Source organism: Uloborus diversus, chromosome 6, assembly GCF_026930045.1.
Source record: "Uloborus diversus isolate 005 chromosome 6, Udiv.v.3.1, whole genome shotgun sequence".
NCBI classification, from domain to species: Eukaryota; Metazoa; Arthropoda; class Arachnida; order Araneae; family Uloboridae; genus Uloborus; species Uloborus diversus.
Window position 1 is genome coordinate 12,114,296 of NC_072736.1, and position 16,763 is coordinate 12,131,058.

The 16,763-nt window shown below is 34.1% G+C and overlaps 1 protein-coding gene across 1 annotated transcript in view; it reads right to left on the reverse strand.

The window, feature by feature from the left end:
• Nucleotides 1–16,763, reverse strand: part of LOC129225220 (MAP kinase-activating death domain protein-like) — a 101,207-nt gene that overhangs the window by 53,184 nt on the left and 31,260 nt on the right. The window contains 9 exon segments of the mRNA XM_054859792.1: nucleotides 1,237–1,350; nucleotides 3,032–3,119; nucleotides 4,503–4,712; nucleotides 6,754–6,937; nucleotides 9,216–9,330; nucleotides 10,122–10,187; nucleotides 12,001–12,175; nucleotides 14,228–14,689; nucleotides 16,083–16,191. Coding sequence (XP_054715767.1) covers nucleotides 1,237–1,350; nucleotides 3,032–3,119; nucleotides 4,503–4,712; nucleotides 6,754–6,937; nucleotides 9,216–9,330; nucleotides 10,122–10,187; nucleotides 12,001–12,175; nucleotides 14,228–14,689; nucleotides 16,083–16,191 — 1,523 coding nt within the window.

Consider the following 16,763-nt stretch of genomic DNA (forward strand, 5'->3'; position numbering starts at 1 on the left):
AAATAATAAACTTAAAAGTGTTAATGATCTTATCCTTTTAATTAGAAACAGTACAGAAAAATTCATTTATATAATTGAAAATTCATGAATATTTTTGTAACATCATTCTCACTAATGTACACAAGGGTGTACATTAGTGAGAATGATTAAAGGAAGAAACTGAAGTGGTTGGGGTTCTTCTCGAAATAAATTTAAAACTATTCATTGTGAATGAAGAATTTTATATTTAGAAACTTAAATTTGAAAAGTTTTCATAATATTTAGCTAAGGCCCCTCATAAAAAAATTCTTTTATACATGAAAACCTTATGACTACCTTGTACACTGATTAAATTATGAGTATGTACACCCAAACCTGATTTTATGCAATGGATAGGGACCACATAAAAAAAAATCACCAAAAAAAAAATGTTCCAAAATTTACGAGTAGTTATAAAAAATTGTTTTTACAACAGTTAAAAAAATATGCGCTGGATAGACCCGCATAAAAAAAATCTCACGTACAAAATAACCCAAAAAACTTATGAAACTAGGAAGTTTTTTTTGAACAAGATCAAAATAAACAAGCAATGATAATTTTGCCGAATAGTCGGACAAAATTTCCGGAATAAGGATTTTTTTTTTGAGGTCACAGTAACCTCCCATCAGGGTGCACGTCCTCACTTGAAGATACTGCTTCCCCCCACCCTCCAATCATTTTATAAATAATTTTGTCAATTGAGTCTGAAATTTTCATATATCGCACAAAATGAATTGCACAGAAAAGACCAGAAAAGAACAGGTTTGAGTGTATATATTTTCAATGACTAAAAAACGTGTATTCAGTAAACTACCGCCCATTAGTCAGGGCTAAAGCAGAAATACATTAAATACACCGCCAGCTCAGTCATTTCCAGCCGAGGAATGCAGTTTCGTGCTTATTAGCACTCATCAGACCGGAATAGGAAACTGACTGAGCTGAAGATCCATCTCCAGCTAATAAGCACGAAACTGCAGTCCTCGGATGGAAATGACTGAGCTGGTGGTGTATTTCATGTAAAAAAAGTGTATCACTAACGAAAATGCTAACATTCTACAGCTCATTTTGTTTAGTTAAGGGAGATATGTATATGCATAAGATTTCACAAAACTTAAAATGGATTAAGCTTTGATCACCATGTAAAAATCCCTACAGAATTTCATGCTTTGCAAATTAAAACTAACTGATAATTCAGGGAGATTACATAACTATGCTTACTACAATGCGATTCTGGAAGTTGCCCTCGTTCATGAAGATCCCTTTCACTTCCAGGAGATGAGCGATGCTGAAATTCTGATGGGCTACTATTTGTACTACTTTTGCTTGATCCAGCTGACATGAAAGAAAGAAAAAACATCCGGTTAAAAATAACAAAATAATTCATCCTTAATGAGAAATCACCTATGATAGAAGATGGATCGGATGCTTTAAAAACTTACATACTAAAAAGAAATTTTTATAGGCATGAATGTTACATGAAAAATCTATTCCTAACAAGACAAAAGTAAAGAGAAATTGCAGTGAATATTTTCCTTTCAATTTTAGTTTAAAATACAAATACAAAAATGACGACCAGCAACAGGCTCTGGGCCCAGCTAGACTGGTCGTGGTCAATTTACAATCCCCAGTGAAGATCAATGGCCCTCTTAAAACTATCTACTCCCTTGCTCATTACCACCTCTTCCGGTAAGCTGTTTCAAGGTTCCACTACCCTGCTATAATAATAATTTTTCCTAATATCCATGTTAGCCTGGGATTTAAATAGCTTAAAACAGTGACCCCTTGTCCTGTTTTCAGTGCTAAACTTCAGCCCCGTAACATCTTTCATTCTAATAAATTTAAATAACTGAATCATGTCCCCTCGGTCTCTTTTTTGCTCAAGACTGTACATTTTTAGCCTTCTAAGCCTGGAATCATAGTCTAAGTGAGAAAGTCCATTAATTAGCCTTGTAGCTCGCCTTTGAACCCTTTCCAATACATTAATGTCTTTCTTAAGATAGGGAGACCAAAACTGAACAGCATACTCCAAATGAGGTCATACCAAACTTCTACATAAGGGCAGAAGAACTTCTTTAGATTTGCTTGAAATAGATCTATTGATAAACCCAAGCATCTTATTGGCTTTGTTGCTAGCAATGCTGCACTGTTGGCTTAACTTTAAATCCTGACTTATTAAGACGCCCAGATCAGTAACTTTTTCTGCCTGACTAATGACTGAACCTTACAAGTAATAACTTGTACACTTATTTCCATGCCCTAAATGTAGCACTTGACATTTCCCAACATTAACAGCAATAAAATAGCTTTTTTTTTATAGTGATGCATCATACTATTACATATCATTTTTATTATTATAAAAATAAAGAAAAAGATTTGGATGTATTATATCTTCTTAGATGTATAATAGATTTAGGAGAATAACAGTCACCCACAACTTGATTTAGAAGTTATTTAGGTGAAACCACAAGTAATATTAGTTGTATTGTGTATAAAAAGTATAACATAACAATAAAGTCAGAAGTTTAAAATTGTTTTTAAAATACTAGATGAATGCTGTTGGTAAATAAGCTTTAGAATCAAATTAGTATAATTATAACCAGGGCTGTGGAGTCGACGGAAAAATGATCGACCCTGGAATTTTAGAGCCCTTGACTCTGACTCCTTTACTCCAAAATCAGTTGACTCCGCAAGCACTGGCAGCGTTGCGGACTTAGGGGAAAATGACCGACTCCAACTCTTGAAATTTTAAACCTTCCACTCCGACTCCTTTAGGCCAAAATCAGTCCGACTCCAATTCTGCAGCCCTGATCATAACTATTATCATTTCATCTTTAAAGAGAACAAGCTCGAGTTTTTTTCTTCAATATTTGGAATGATGCATCTTATTAACTGTTTCTGCAAAGGCTGTAAATGTTGTACTCCAGAATTTCCTTTTTTTTTAAGAATTGTTCTGATAGAGTAAAAATTACCCTCCAACTATGATTCAGCACAAGCCTAAACATAAATCACTTACCTACAGATAAACCAACAGTGTCTTCTGGTCGGCTTGAATCAGACATGTGTTTGTACAGATTCTCGCCACTACCAAAAGGACTACTTCCCTAAAAGAAAAAAAAACATAAGAATTTAGTCACTAAAAACACTCGGAGAAATGAAAAAAAAAAGCTTATGAAAACATACTAAACTTTGAATAAGAATAAAAAAAAAGAGTTTGCCAGAAGTTTAAAAAAATCTCTAATGCTCACAAAGGGGGTCATAAGCTCTTCCAGAAAGATTTTTTTTTTACACAATAAGCACCCTTATTAAGTTAAAAGCTCATGTGAATTTACGAAGGGGAGATGGCAATGAAATTTATTTTAGTACTTTGAGAGATCTAACTATTGTAGTGTAGATGTTGATGAAGCTGAGTATTCTTGGGGTCAATGTTAAATGGCCCCTACTAACAAAATTGCCAGTCAAATTTATTTGAAATTTCTCCAGATATAATATAAATCTGAAACATGTTAGAAAGTTTTGCATGTTGAAGTAGAAAAAAGACAAACCCATTAAAAATCTCACTGTAAAGCATTTTGTGCCAATATATGCTTAAAATACACCATGCCAAAGAAAATTTTACAAAAACACAAAATTAAAAAATAAAAAAAAAAACCTTCAAATTTCTTTATATTTTTATAGTAACTGGGCAAGTTTTTATTCAAATCTAAATGGAGCTTTATGCTAAAAAGTAAAGTTTTCTCATGAGAAACATTTTTTTTATAAGTTGAAAATTTTTTTTTTATTTAATAATTTCTCACAAAACACTCACTCAGTACACTCAAATAATTTATAAAATGAATGAAATCAATTTCACATTTTAACTAGAAGTTTTGATTGCAATATGAATCCCATGTCATATTTTATGGGAGAAACACTTCATTCTGACAAGCGAGTGCAATCAACATTGTACTGATAAAACCATATAAATAATAAAAATTGTATCATCCTCGATACAAATTACAATTATTCAAAAGTATTTGTATTTCTTTGAATTCATCTATTTAGTGGATTTTTATGGGGGGAGGGGGGGGGAATGAGCACTGCATTCACTTAGTATCCAGAAATAGCTCAGTCAAGTTTTTATACCCACAGCAAAATAGGACAGATAGCCATCTCTTACAGCTAAATAATAATTTCAGAATTTTAGTATTTTTGAACACACAGCAAAGTAAAATGTTATTTTTAAAGCATCATAAACACTGCTCTTTATTTCTTTTCAGCTCTAAACATGTAAAATGCTGTAGCCCTGTAGCATTTCTTTTCTACAATAGGGTAGATTTTTTTTCTTCCACAGTTAAAACAGCTCAGACCAGAAAGTAAAAGTATATAAAGTAGCACAAATTTTTCAATTTTGGTGCTCAATTCTGGTGTCGATAAAACGTTAAGCTATAGCTGAGCATTATACATAAGTAATGGGAAACTAATAATATAAACATAACAATAATTACCTGAGAAAGAGATGCAGTAGTGTTTGTGCCAGTTTCCAGTCTCTGTTCATCAGCAATATCTCTTGCCCAGTAATGCGTATGAACTATTTCTAGGACTTGGAAAGCACTAGCCATGCCCCCGAGCCCATAATTGCTATATGAATGTTCTAAGCCAGAGATAACAGCAAGGAGAAGTTTTAAATATCCTTTCCAAACAGCTTTTGTAATACACTATAAAATATAATAAACAGAATTATATATATATGACAGTTTCAACAGAAATAGAATGTGCTATGCATTACACTTTCATTAAGTAAAAGACATTAAAAATTTTATACAATAAATTAGACATGAATCCAATAAAAATAAAATGTTTATCATTGTGTAAAAAATGAATAAGGTAAACATAGCGCTATACTGCACACAAATGCAAAATAAATGAAGTTTTAGAGTTACAATAATCCTTTTATCAGCGAAAAAGAAAAAATGGCTTCTCCTCCTGAATTTCATTTTTTTTTTATTTGTAATGACAAAGTGATACTATGTAATCCCCAAATAGTTGCATGCAATTCAATTTCCAAGTGTGTTATAATGTTGTTTCTACCATCTACATTTACGAAAATATAATTTTTATTATGATTCACCCCCCCCCCCCCCCAAAAAAAAAAAAGACAACAAAGAGAAAAGAGAGGGAAAAAAACCCAGTGATCACTTGTTACATAGCTCATTCAAATACATCATGCTTTCCCAAAGTCTTTCAGTAGAAATGAAAAATAGGAAGAAGAAAGTGAGGTTTTTACCTTTTGATCACCACTTTCATTATGCCACCAGATTTCCACTTTAAAAATTTTCTCTCAAAATTCAAATGTAAATGTACAATATTTGATTGTTGATTTAAAGGATACGAGAGACTCAACAAATAGCCATCATTCAAGACATTGCTTTTCAAAAATTCCCATTACAATCAATTCACAACGGTTTGAAAATCCCCATTAGAATGAGGGTAACAATTTCTAATTATGTTAACAGTTACTCTGAAAATTCCAACCAGGTTTATGGCAACAATCCCTCAACATCTCCTTTAGAAAAAAAGGTCCAAAAATCCCTCATTAGAATAGGCAAGCAGCCAAAGTATCACCATCAGAACAAGAACATCACTCCTTAAAAATCACTGTCATGATTAAGCTTCTACATAATGTCAACAGGTCCTCTAAAAATCTTTATTAGAATAAGGTCAGCAGACCTAAAAATTAAAGTATTAACAGTTTCTTTGTCAACTAACTGCTTACAGTAGGAAAAAAATCTCAAATAGTCAAAAAAGAAAAATTGCTTAAAAGTAAGATAAAGTAGTTAAAAATTGAATGCTGCTGGCAAAGCCTTAAACATGTATTAAAAACAAATAATTATAAGAATTTTATTTATTAATCAGCAGATAACATGACAAACTTATAGATGAAATAAAATAGTGATCTGAAAGAATAAATTGCTAACTTATGAGCATGAAGAATAAATTGTGCACTATCAGAGAAGCCTTAAAATCTGTACTGCAAACGAGTCATAACTCTGGTAAAAGCGACTTAAAAGCTTTGAACAAATATAATTTTGTGCAGAGAGCATTAAATCAAAAGTTTAAATGAGTGAGTGTGATTTGTCTCCAAATTAGCAAAATTATGCAAAACATTTACTTAAAATTAAATTTAAAAAAAAAATTCAAATTCAAAAAAAAAAGAGGAGAAGGAAAAAAAATAATTCAAGGAATCTGCAAGCAAAACTTTGTACTTCTGGACCTTTTCATCAGGTCAACAGACGACCGATGCAGGCAAACACACATACAACAACACACAAACTCTGCTTTACAACCAGTACTGTAGTTGAGGAGAACAAAGGGGGGAAGCCATTCCTTAAAATATTTGGTTTATTATTGTAAAAAATAAATGCAAACTTAAAGTAAATTGGTTTCAAACCACCTTTTTTTTTGAATAAAATAAATGTCTGCTTTTTGAATTAAAGCTGGAATAAGTAATCTGAACTGACCTTTTTATAGCCCATCAAAATTCGTCAACCCTGATATTCACCCTATAAAAAGCTGCATTCTCCCAAACATTTTTTTTTTCTCAACTACAGCAGCTTACAACTGCACAAATGTAACAACAACAACAACAAAAAAAAAAGCAACATACAGATACATAAACAGATTTTAACTTTTATTGTTAATTTTTAAAAAAGAGCATATGCAAATAACAAACATGTTATGCAAGTAAAAGATACTTACCACATCATCAATATGGTCATCAGGCCCAATTTTCCTTTCAAGTGTTTTATTTAGACGTGAAACTACCAAATTTCTGTAATTTTCATCCTCCATCAGTTTCTTCACTCGACTCAGCTTCAACCAACCAACTCCCTCTCCTTCTAGAACAGCATTGATAGTTTCTTTCAAGAATGTTTGGTTATCTCTGGGGGAAAAAAAATATCTTGTGAGGAAGATACTCAAAGGTTTTTAAAAGATTAAGCGGATATCGCATGGAATGTAAAGGTAATTGTTTCTACAACCCTGTGCTAAACTCTCTCTGAGCGTGACTTTCCAATCAGGAGTTTCCTCTGTAGTACTCTAAACCAGGGGTGCCCCCCCTAAATCAAGAGCCACAAAAAATGAGAAAAATAACCCTCAAACCCTCCCCCCCCCCGCCTAAAAATTTCAATGGTGCAGTCTGCGCCACAACTCCCCCAGGTGGCCCCCCCTGTCTAAACTGAGCAACTATGGATGACCTTGTGAGTCATTCATCTCCTATTCACTGCATTAGAAAGGGGGAAATGCTTCCCTGTGTTCACGGAGCATTGAAAAGGTAATCCAAAAGTCCTAAATTTAATCTCAGATTCAAGCCTTTTAACTTGCCTATTTATTCTCAATTCAAATAAATAGTTAAATTTGTTATGCACACACACATATGTATAAATAAATCTTATTATATTTATTATAAAAATCTAAAAATCGCTGCAGTCAAAGAAACTGTTGAAACGTTATGAAGTAGAAAAATAAGTCTGAATTTCATAATTTACATTTAAAGTTTTCAGGAAAGGACGGAATAGATCAAATGCGTTAGTTTGCAATAGATGAAAATAATACTAGAGCAGCACTGTTATACTAATTTATTGCAACTCAGCAAAACCATTTGAAGTTAAATTAGAATGCAATAGCGGGGAACATTTTGACACTTGAAGTTTTGGCACAATCGCCAAATGTTGGGCTATTATTGTTTCATTCTAACAAGATTAGCAAGGACAAAAAACTTAGTACCTAGAATACAGGGTGTTCCGCTGCTTTAACATGCAAGACCTCCATTTTTTCAACCGTTAGTCCTAGATGCATATTTCCACTTTCAAAAATGTTTAAAATCAGATGCAGAGTTTAGTATTGGAAGTTTGAAGAAAAAATAAAAATGAGTCAAAAAATACAAAATTTTAATTTTTATACCGGTCCTAGGTCCCCCTAACTTATATTTAGGGAAATTATCTCCCCATTGAAAAATATTACTAACACAAAAAAATTTATATTTGTGAGATGAAAACTCAAGTAGCCATTCAAGTTCGAAATTTTAAGGAGTCATACAGAAGATGAGATTGGAACTCATCGTCCTTTCAGAAGAATGACAGGTTGTCGAAGAAAAAAACAAAGTATTTATATTTTGCATTGCTATTTAAAAATAAATGCCAATTTTATGCAATGATACTCAAAAACACACTACAAAACCTTGAAGAGTTCGAAAAATCACTCAATGACACATATAATTTTAAACCCTTGTTAACTGCTATATTTTCCCCCAAAAGATGCTATTGACGATGAGTGTAAAATGGTGTAAATTACAAAATGCTGCATTTTATATCTGGGTGAATTTTGGTCATACTAATCTCAAACTTTTTGTGTTGGAATTATTTTTCAGTCGAGATAATTTCCCTGAATATAAGTTGCGGGACTTAAGGCCCGTTTAAAAAGTTAAATTTTGAATTTTTGACTCATTTTTATTTTTGCTTCTAACTTTCAATATCTTAATTCTGCATCTGATTTTGAACATTTTTGCAACTGGAAATATACATCCAGGATTAACGGTTGCGAAAATAGAAGTATTGCAGGTTAAACCGGAAAACCCTATTTATTGTCATTTTGAGCTTACCACATTCTGCACCTGACTATAATGATGCAGTTAGTGTGTGGTGAAAGAAAGAGGCAAGTAGGACCGGATCTGTGTACCCACAGACCGAACAGCGTGGGGGGGGGGCATGCCCTTAATGGGCCCAATGGGGAAAAAAACATTTTTTTTAATGGAAAAAACTGGTACTAAGATTTATTAGCATTGCAAATATACAATGTTGGCCTCTGGGGAGGGGCCCTACAGATTTTGTTGCAAGAGGGCTCAAAATTTATAGATCCGACCAGGTCGCAAGCTTCAATCGTGAAATGATTTTAAATATAAAGATGTTTTTGATGCAACTAACATCATAGTTTTTATTTATCAACTATAAAAGAAATGCAATGGAGTAGCAGTTCCTGGGGGGGTTGATGTATGACAGCAAGCAGGGGACGGTAGCCCCCTAGAACATTTCCTTTTTTTTAATTCAAAAGAGTAAATTTCAGACACTATTGAAATATTCTTTTCTGGCAAAGAATTTATTATTATGAGAATAGACTTAAAATAATTTGGCTGTTTCTTAAAACAACAAATGAATTCTCCTTACGTGTGTGAAGTACTATGGGCTTCTAAAGATTGGATTCTTTGAGCGTCTTGTTGTTTCTTTTGCTGATTTGTTGTATGTTTGATGAGAGTAGTTTTTTCAACAAGAACTTTTCTTCCTGAAAATATTTCAATAAAAGAATAATAAAATTAATATTATTTAAATATAAAGATGTTTTTGATGTAAAAAAAAATCATAGTTTTTATTTACCTACTATTAAAAAGACTTGTCTTATGAATTGAATTTCCTATTTAGGTATGTCGAAAATGCTGCATGATGCACCTCAATTTGCGGCATTGAGTACATTCAGTTTAAAAACTTCATTAAAAATATATATATATTATTTCCAACTAAAAATATAAAACTCTCCTATGTATACACCAAATCCTGTCATACATATATTAATTTCTGTCTCACATGAGCAATTCATTTATACTAACTGTTAACTTGTTTTTTTTAATAATTGAAAAAAAAAAAAAAACTTTAATAAAAACCAGACTTAAGCAAATAATATCAAAGCAGTTTAGTTGTAAGAAACATCAAAATAAAATATTTAAAATTAGCATGTTTCCTTCTTAAAATTATAAACACATACACACAAAAATCATTTTTTATAAAATTAAATTTTATAATATGTATAAATGCTGCAATTTTTGTGAAGAAACAAAAATATTTCTACATTTTTACTTTAATAGGAGGCATTGCAAATCTTTTTTTAAAGGGGGGAAAAAAGAAAAAGAAAAATTCAATTATAATGGACAGCATTTAAATAACAGAAACCAATATTGTCACAACATTTTCACAAAATATGACCAAATTTTAACTTTTACAGGTTAGTTGAAAAGTAAAAATGACATTTCCTCTATCCCACATGTAATGAAAGTTCACAAAACAGGAAATGCAACTGACCTTTAGGAAAAGGTCCAAATGGTTGAGGCCTATCTCTTGGCTTAGATATGGAACTTGATCTGCTACCTGTAAAAAATTAAAATTTTAACGGCATTTTATACAATAAATAAATAAATAAACATATGTATTCTGCCCTGGGAAGGTAAACAGCAACATGGGCAAATTTTTCATTTTATCTTTTTTTTTTTTACATTTTCACCATTTATTGTGCTTTAGCTTTATTGTAGAAACTTGTATATTTGGTTGACGCTTAAATGAATGCTTCACTTGCCAAATCGATCAACTCCGTAAAACAAAAAGTCGAGAAAAGTGATGAAGAAGATAGTGTTATCCATAGGAGTGAACGGGCTCTCATGTTACATTTTCTGCCATTGCAGGATCAGAAATGTACTGAACCAAAAGTTTAATATAAATTCACATTCTAAGCATTGATTAAGCACTATTAAAGCAGAAATGAGGATTTTTTTTTAAAAATGGAGTTAATCGATTTGGCAACTGAGGCATTCAAATAAAGCATGAAAATATCGTTCTATTCCAACTGTTGTCAGTGAACCAAAAACTTGTTCGCAAAAATTCAGTTTTTTAGATACTGCTGTTTACTTGCCCATGGCAGTATTGATATACACTGATTAATATATTAAAAAGAGAGGTCGATTCAGACACAAATTGGGTTCGCTATGTGGCCTCTTCACAAAATTCTATATCGTAGAAGAGGCCATTTAACAAAATTTCATATCTTAAAACAGTTCCCTTGTGATTAGTAAGCCTAATCTCAATTGGTCTGAAATCAAAACATCAATGGCGGGGGGGGGGGGGACCCTCTAGCTTTCAAGACATTCCAGAGCAAAGTCGTTTTGGCCAAAGGGATTTCAAATTAGATTTGTGATAGTTAACCATACTCTTTACCATATGACAGGATTTTTTTCACAAACAGAAGAAAAATGCCTTAAAACTAGTTCTTTTGCGCACAAAACGATAATAATTCACAAAAAATTCTTTTTTTCACAAAATGCAGACCTAAAAATATAAATCTGGATTGACCCCTGGAAAAATATCAATCTTAAGTGAATAATGATTGTCAGCTCTTTTATCTGAGGCAACATTAAAATCAAAAATACAAATTCTACCAAAAAGTGAACAAGCAACAGGTTCTGGGCACAACCTGGACAGGAATAAAAGGAAGTTTCTAGCCCAGTGCTAGAAATTTTGCTTGCTGATGCAGTCTGAGAGATAAGGAAGGCGTTTTTTGACACTTGACAGTATGTGGTACATGAATACAGTTATGTAAATTGTATTCCATAGCAGCAATTACCGAGGCCGAAACAAGTGGGGGGTCAAAAGAAGTGATGGGGTAGGGGGCGTGGCCCTGAAGCTGCTTTTAATTTTTGGAAAATTGAGTTACATTACATACTGGTTTTTAATATTACTGATTTAATAACTTCTAAAAATAGAATATGGCATCAAAAATCGGGACGGATGGCCACCATAGACGTTCCTCTTCCATTTTAAATTTCCATTCTTAAAAAATAAGAATGAGAAATGTTCGTTTATTTGTAATTTTTAGTTTTTACTTTTGTGAAATAAATCAATCCATCCATCATTTTTCAATTGATTATTAGTTTTTCCCTCTGAAAAGTGAGCAGGCAAGACCCCTTTACTTTTGGAAATGAGGAGCAGGAGCACCCCTTGCCCTCCCCCCCCGGCTACGAGCCGCCTATGAAATTACCACACTCTATTCAAGGTCATAACAATGACTAATGTCACACAATCAGCACCAGAGAAACTTAGATGTGGAAGTTATTTCTGCACCACCAAGTATATTCACAATTAAATGCACTTCAAGACAAAGAATAAAAATGTAGACCCAATGAATACATACTGAAAAATCCAGAAAACATGCTTGAAGTTTGTGCAGCAATGCCGTTAAGCTCACTACTGACTGTTGATATGAGGGAGCCAGGACTTGAACCTCCATCTCTAGTCACTATCTCTGTAGATTCAGTGGTACGTTTTTCAAGGCTGTTCGTCATTGGCTCTCCAAATGCTTGCAAATTCTGAAACAGAAACATTTTCAGTTCTAATTTCAGAATAAAATAAAAGAAAATACAGCGAAACTACAACCGAACACACAGTACGTATTAGCAGTCCTGCAAATAGAAAAAAATATTTGGCAGAATGCAGATGTCAGGGTCAATGGATTTTTGTTATCCAATAAAAGGTTAGTTCAGATAACTTATGCCAGCTTTAAATTAAAAAGTTTACATTTAGTTTTTACAGAAGGTGTTTTGAAGCCAATTTAGATCAAATTTGCATTATTTTTTAAATTATGAACCAAATATTTTGGGTGAAGCATACAGCCACCGTCCACCCACAACTACAGCACAGAATTATAAATATTGGTGAAAAATATTACAATTTAAATACTAACAACATGCATCACTCTATTCACCAAGAATACATGAATGTGATTTTCTGAATCAATTTCAAACCATACAAAAAGTGATGTTCACATAATATCACATTCACTTGTGACTAATTTAGAAATTGAAAAGTATGATGCTGTGAGAATAATAGTAATATACTGTGGGGGTTATGATACCTAACCAATAGCTTCCAGCTCCAACTGTTGCATGCAAAAATGATTTTATTCAAATTATAAATTATTGTGTGTGGAAGAACATTTGCATATTTTTTTAGAAAAAAATACAAATGAATAAAAGATGTCACAGGGCAAAACTCAAAATGAAATTGAAATTTTTAAGAAAAAAGTGAAAAAAGGTCCAAATTTTGAAGAAAAAAAAAACTTGAAACAGAACAGGATTTTTTAGGGCGGAAGCATCAGTTGGGAGTCTGGTAGGGTGTAAATGTCAGAAAATCAGAGGAAAATTGAAGCTACTGCTTGCTTTCAAAACTTTTTTTCACAAGATTTGTACGCTTTTCATGAGAACGACTGGCAAGTTCCAAGTCCTTTTAGCCTGGTGGTATTGACTTACCATAACAAAGGTTGGTAGATCACACCCAATCCCCAAGGACATGCATTGCTCAATCTGCTGCTCACATCCCTATATTGGTGACCTGGACATGATATGTCTGTTGGTGGTTGATCAGTGAACTTTTGTCACACTAACCCTGTACTTTGCTGCAAAGCCAAAAGGAACTTGAGGCTTGTGAAAAGTTAGATTATATTGTCGCCTCAGAGCAACAGTAAGACATCTGTAGCTGGGGCAAACCTAACCTGACTGTGCCGTAATGCTGTGGTCAGGATCTGGGCAGCCTTCACAGTGCTGCAGGTTAAGTTTGCCCAAAGTATACTGCTGTGTGCAGGTAAACGGCAGTAACTGCAGAAACGAGTTTTCGAGATATTTGAAGAAACGCGTTTTGGATTCAATACTAACAATAGGGAAATGTTGAAATTAGACGTCTTTTTTGCACCTTTTTTTCAGCGGAAACCAAATAAGCGAGCTTGTACAATAAAGGTAACGTACAATAGATGTCAAAAATGCAAAAAAATGAAAAATGAAAAATTTGCAGTTACTGCCCTTTACCTGCACACGGCAGTATACTCCCAGGAATAGCGGTAAGATTTGGATGCCTCAGTTGCCAAATCAGTTAACTCCACTTTTTAAAAAAATCCTCCTTTTGGCTTTAATAGTGCTTAATCAGAAGAATAAAATGTGAATTTATATTAAAAATTTTGGCTTCGTACATTTCTGATCCTGCGAAGGCAGAAAATGTAACACGAGGGCCCATTCACTCCTATGGATAACACCATATTCTTCATCACTTTTCTCGACTTTTTGTTTTATGGAGTTGATCGATTTGGCAAGTGAAGCATCCATATCCTACTCTTGCTCTGAGGCGAGAATACTGTCCAACCACAGATTGCATGGAATTTTCAAATGTACAGATAAGACGAATCTAGGTGAATAAGTGAGAAAAGTAAAAATTTGATGCACGTATTCTGCTCATTTGAATGAGACTCTGCTTCGGCAAAAGCCGACATCGGTAAAAAATCATAGATTCGTCCATCTCCGGCTGTAAAATGGATGTTTGTCTTCCATACAATCCGTGGTCCGACAGTACACTGAGTGATGCATCTCACGTACCTTCAGGAATGTTTTCTTTCCTGCTTCCCGGGCGGGCTTGGTGGCCTCCAGCGCCGTCCGGCTGACCTCCGTGGCAGCCTTGCTCGCCTCCCGTGCCACTTCCTTCATTTCCCGTGCCATGTTCCCGAAGAGGGAGCCCTGGCTGTTCTGGGCGGTGAGACTCCCCGTGCGGCTCAGGACACTGCCGATGTTGATGCTGCGGGTGGGGGTGGGGGTGGCCGTGCCCGACCCGGTGCTTCCCCTGTCGACCGAGGTCTCCGGGGTGATGCCGGACCGGATCCGGGAGGCGGTGGACACCTCCCGGTCGTGGATGCTGTCGATGTCGCTGCCGAGGCTGTCCGCCGGACTGCGACCCTGGATGGGGGGCTGGGGGGAGATGACGGAGCGAATGGTGGAGGGGGTCAGCGTCGAGGTCTCCGCCTCCTGGCCGCTGAAGACGTCGGCATCGCCGTCACCGTGTTCCTGAAAGAAAACAACTCACAATGACGACAACGCAGAGTGGAATACTGCCGTGGGAAGGTAAAGCGCAGTATCTGCAGAAATATATTTTTGAGATATATGAAGAAATGCATTTCGGATTCTATACTAACGACAGGGAAATGTTTGAGTTGGACGTTTTTCTCTTGCTTTATATTCAGAGGAAAACCAAATAAGCAAGCTTGCACAATAAGGCCTCCTACACATGGGCAGCTCAGCTGAATAAACTTTTGAATGAGCGGTGATCAAGAAATGTAACCTGGTAGAAAAGTGAATAAACTAGTTGAGTCAACTCAGTTCAGTTTTAACAGCGTTGTGGAGCAGCTGGTCGAATAAATTCGGATTGTTGGAAGAACAGTTGATTCAACTAAGTTGCCTCGAGTGAACACAACAAAAAGCTTTCCTCCATTCAAATTATTATTCAGTGGCTCATCTCATCTTTCCGTAACAATTATTTTTATAATTGTAACAGATTTTATATTGTTTATTAAAATTTATAGCGTGAAGAAAATCATATTGAGAAGAAAGATCTGTTGCCATTTTTTTCTTGAATATGAACAAATAAAATTCTGGTTTTTGCTTGCATACAATGTTTTAAAACAAGAAACACTAAATATACATATTTCAAAAATGAATACTTCAAACTGAATGCATATGCATGATTACAGAAGCCCCACAGGAAGCGTCCATAATCATACTCTGTTCAACAAGAATTTATAATTCATTTTTCCCTCTCATCCCAAATGCTTACTCTATCACACTTTCTCTTAGGATTTTCAAACAAACCTGAAGAACTTGCTATAACAGCACATACCAACTAATGCAATAAAGCAACAAAATAAATTGGAAATCAATATCTACATTTGGTTAAAATATTTTTAAAAAGTTATACTGAGATTTTCCATGCTAAAATTAAAGTCCTGTTCCCTGATTTAAACAACAGAAGTATAACTCAGAATCCTTCAGTGAGTTTAGATTACATAACCTTTGAAATTTGGCTCGGAACTCTGCTGAAGAATAAATGACATCAGAATGATATTTTTCAGGCCATGGGGATTGACCCAATAAGTCTTCATTTTGATATGCTATGCATTGCAGCAATATATAATAATAATAAAAAAAAAGAATAATTCATTTTTTCGATGAAACAACAAAAATGTAAATTGTCTCTTTATTTTTCGCTGAAAGCGGCGAAAAAATCTTCAAAATGAGGCCTTGCTATGAAATTTGATAAAACATTGAGGAAGTGATCGCATTTTCATAAAAAACACCTTTGAGAAATAATATATATATATATATATATATATGTGTGTGTGTGTGTGTGTGTGTGGGTGTGTGTGTGTGTGTGTATGATATTTTTGATAAGGATTTATTTTACCTGAGATTCAGACCTATAAGCTAAAGGCTGGAAACCAGGTGTTACAGCTTTTTCTGCTGCCCTAGCTAAATCTTCTTCGGGATCACAATTGAAAGAAGGACTGCTGCTACTGTAAATGAAAAGTGCTGTTAGAATTTACTTGAAATACCGAACTTTCTGAATAATTACTTTTGACAAGTTTCCAAAAACGCTGCCCTTTGCCAGCTCTAAAAGGGATAATTGAAATATTTCAGGGGAAAAAAAAGAAAAATACAACTTATAATTTAATTTGAAATGTGTCAATAAAACAATCATTATATGTAAAAATTAAAATATTAGTCTCCATAAAAAAAGTTCTTAAAAAAAAAAAAGAAAACACACACAGACAGAAGTGGAACAATTACAATTCTAAATCTCAAAGTTATAACAAATAGCTAATGCTTATGCACTAGCTATTTATTATTTCAAAAGAATATCAGAAAATTAACTTTGCAAACATGATAGTATTTCTTATTTTCTTTCACCTATAGTAATAAGAAGGTAGATACGTAAGTTCAACCACAACATCTGTTTTTACTAACTACCAAATGGCACGACCTTGAGAGTCACAGATCTGGCTGAAATTCTGGATTCAGGTCGGTTCACACTAGACATGAAACCAGGTAAAGCGGTTTGACTGCATAGGCCCTAGTTCGGCTGCAA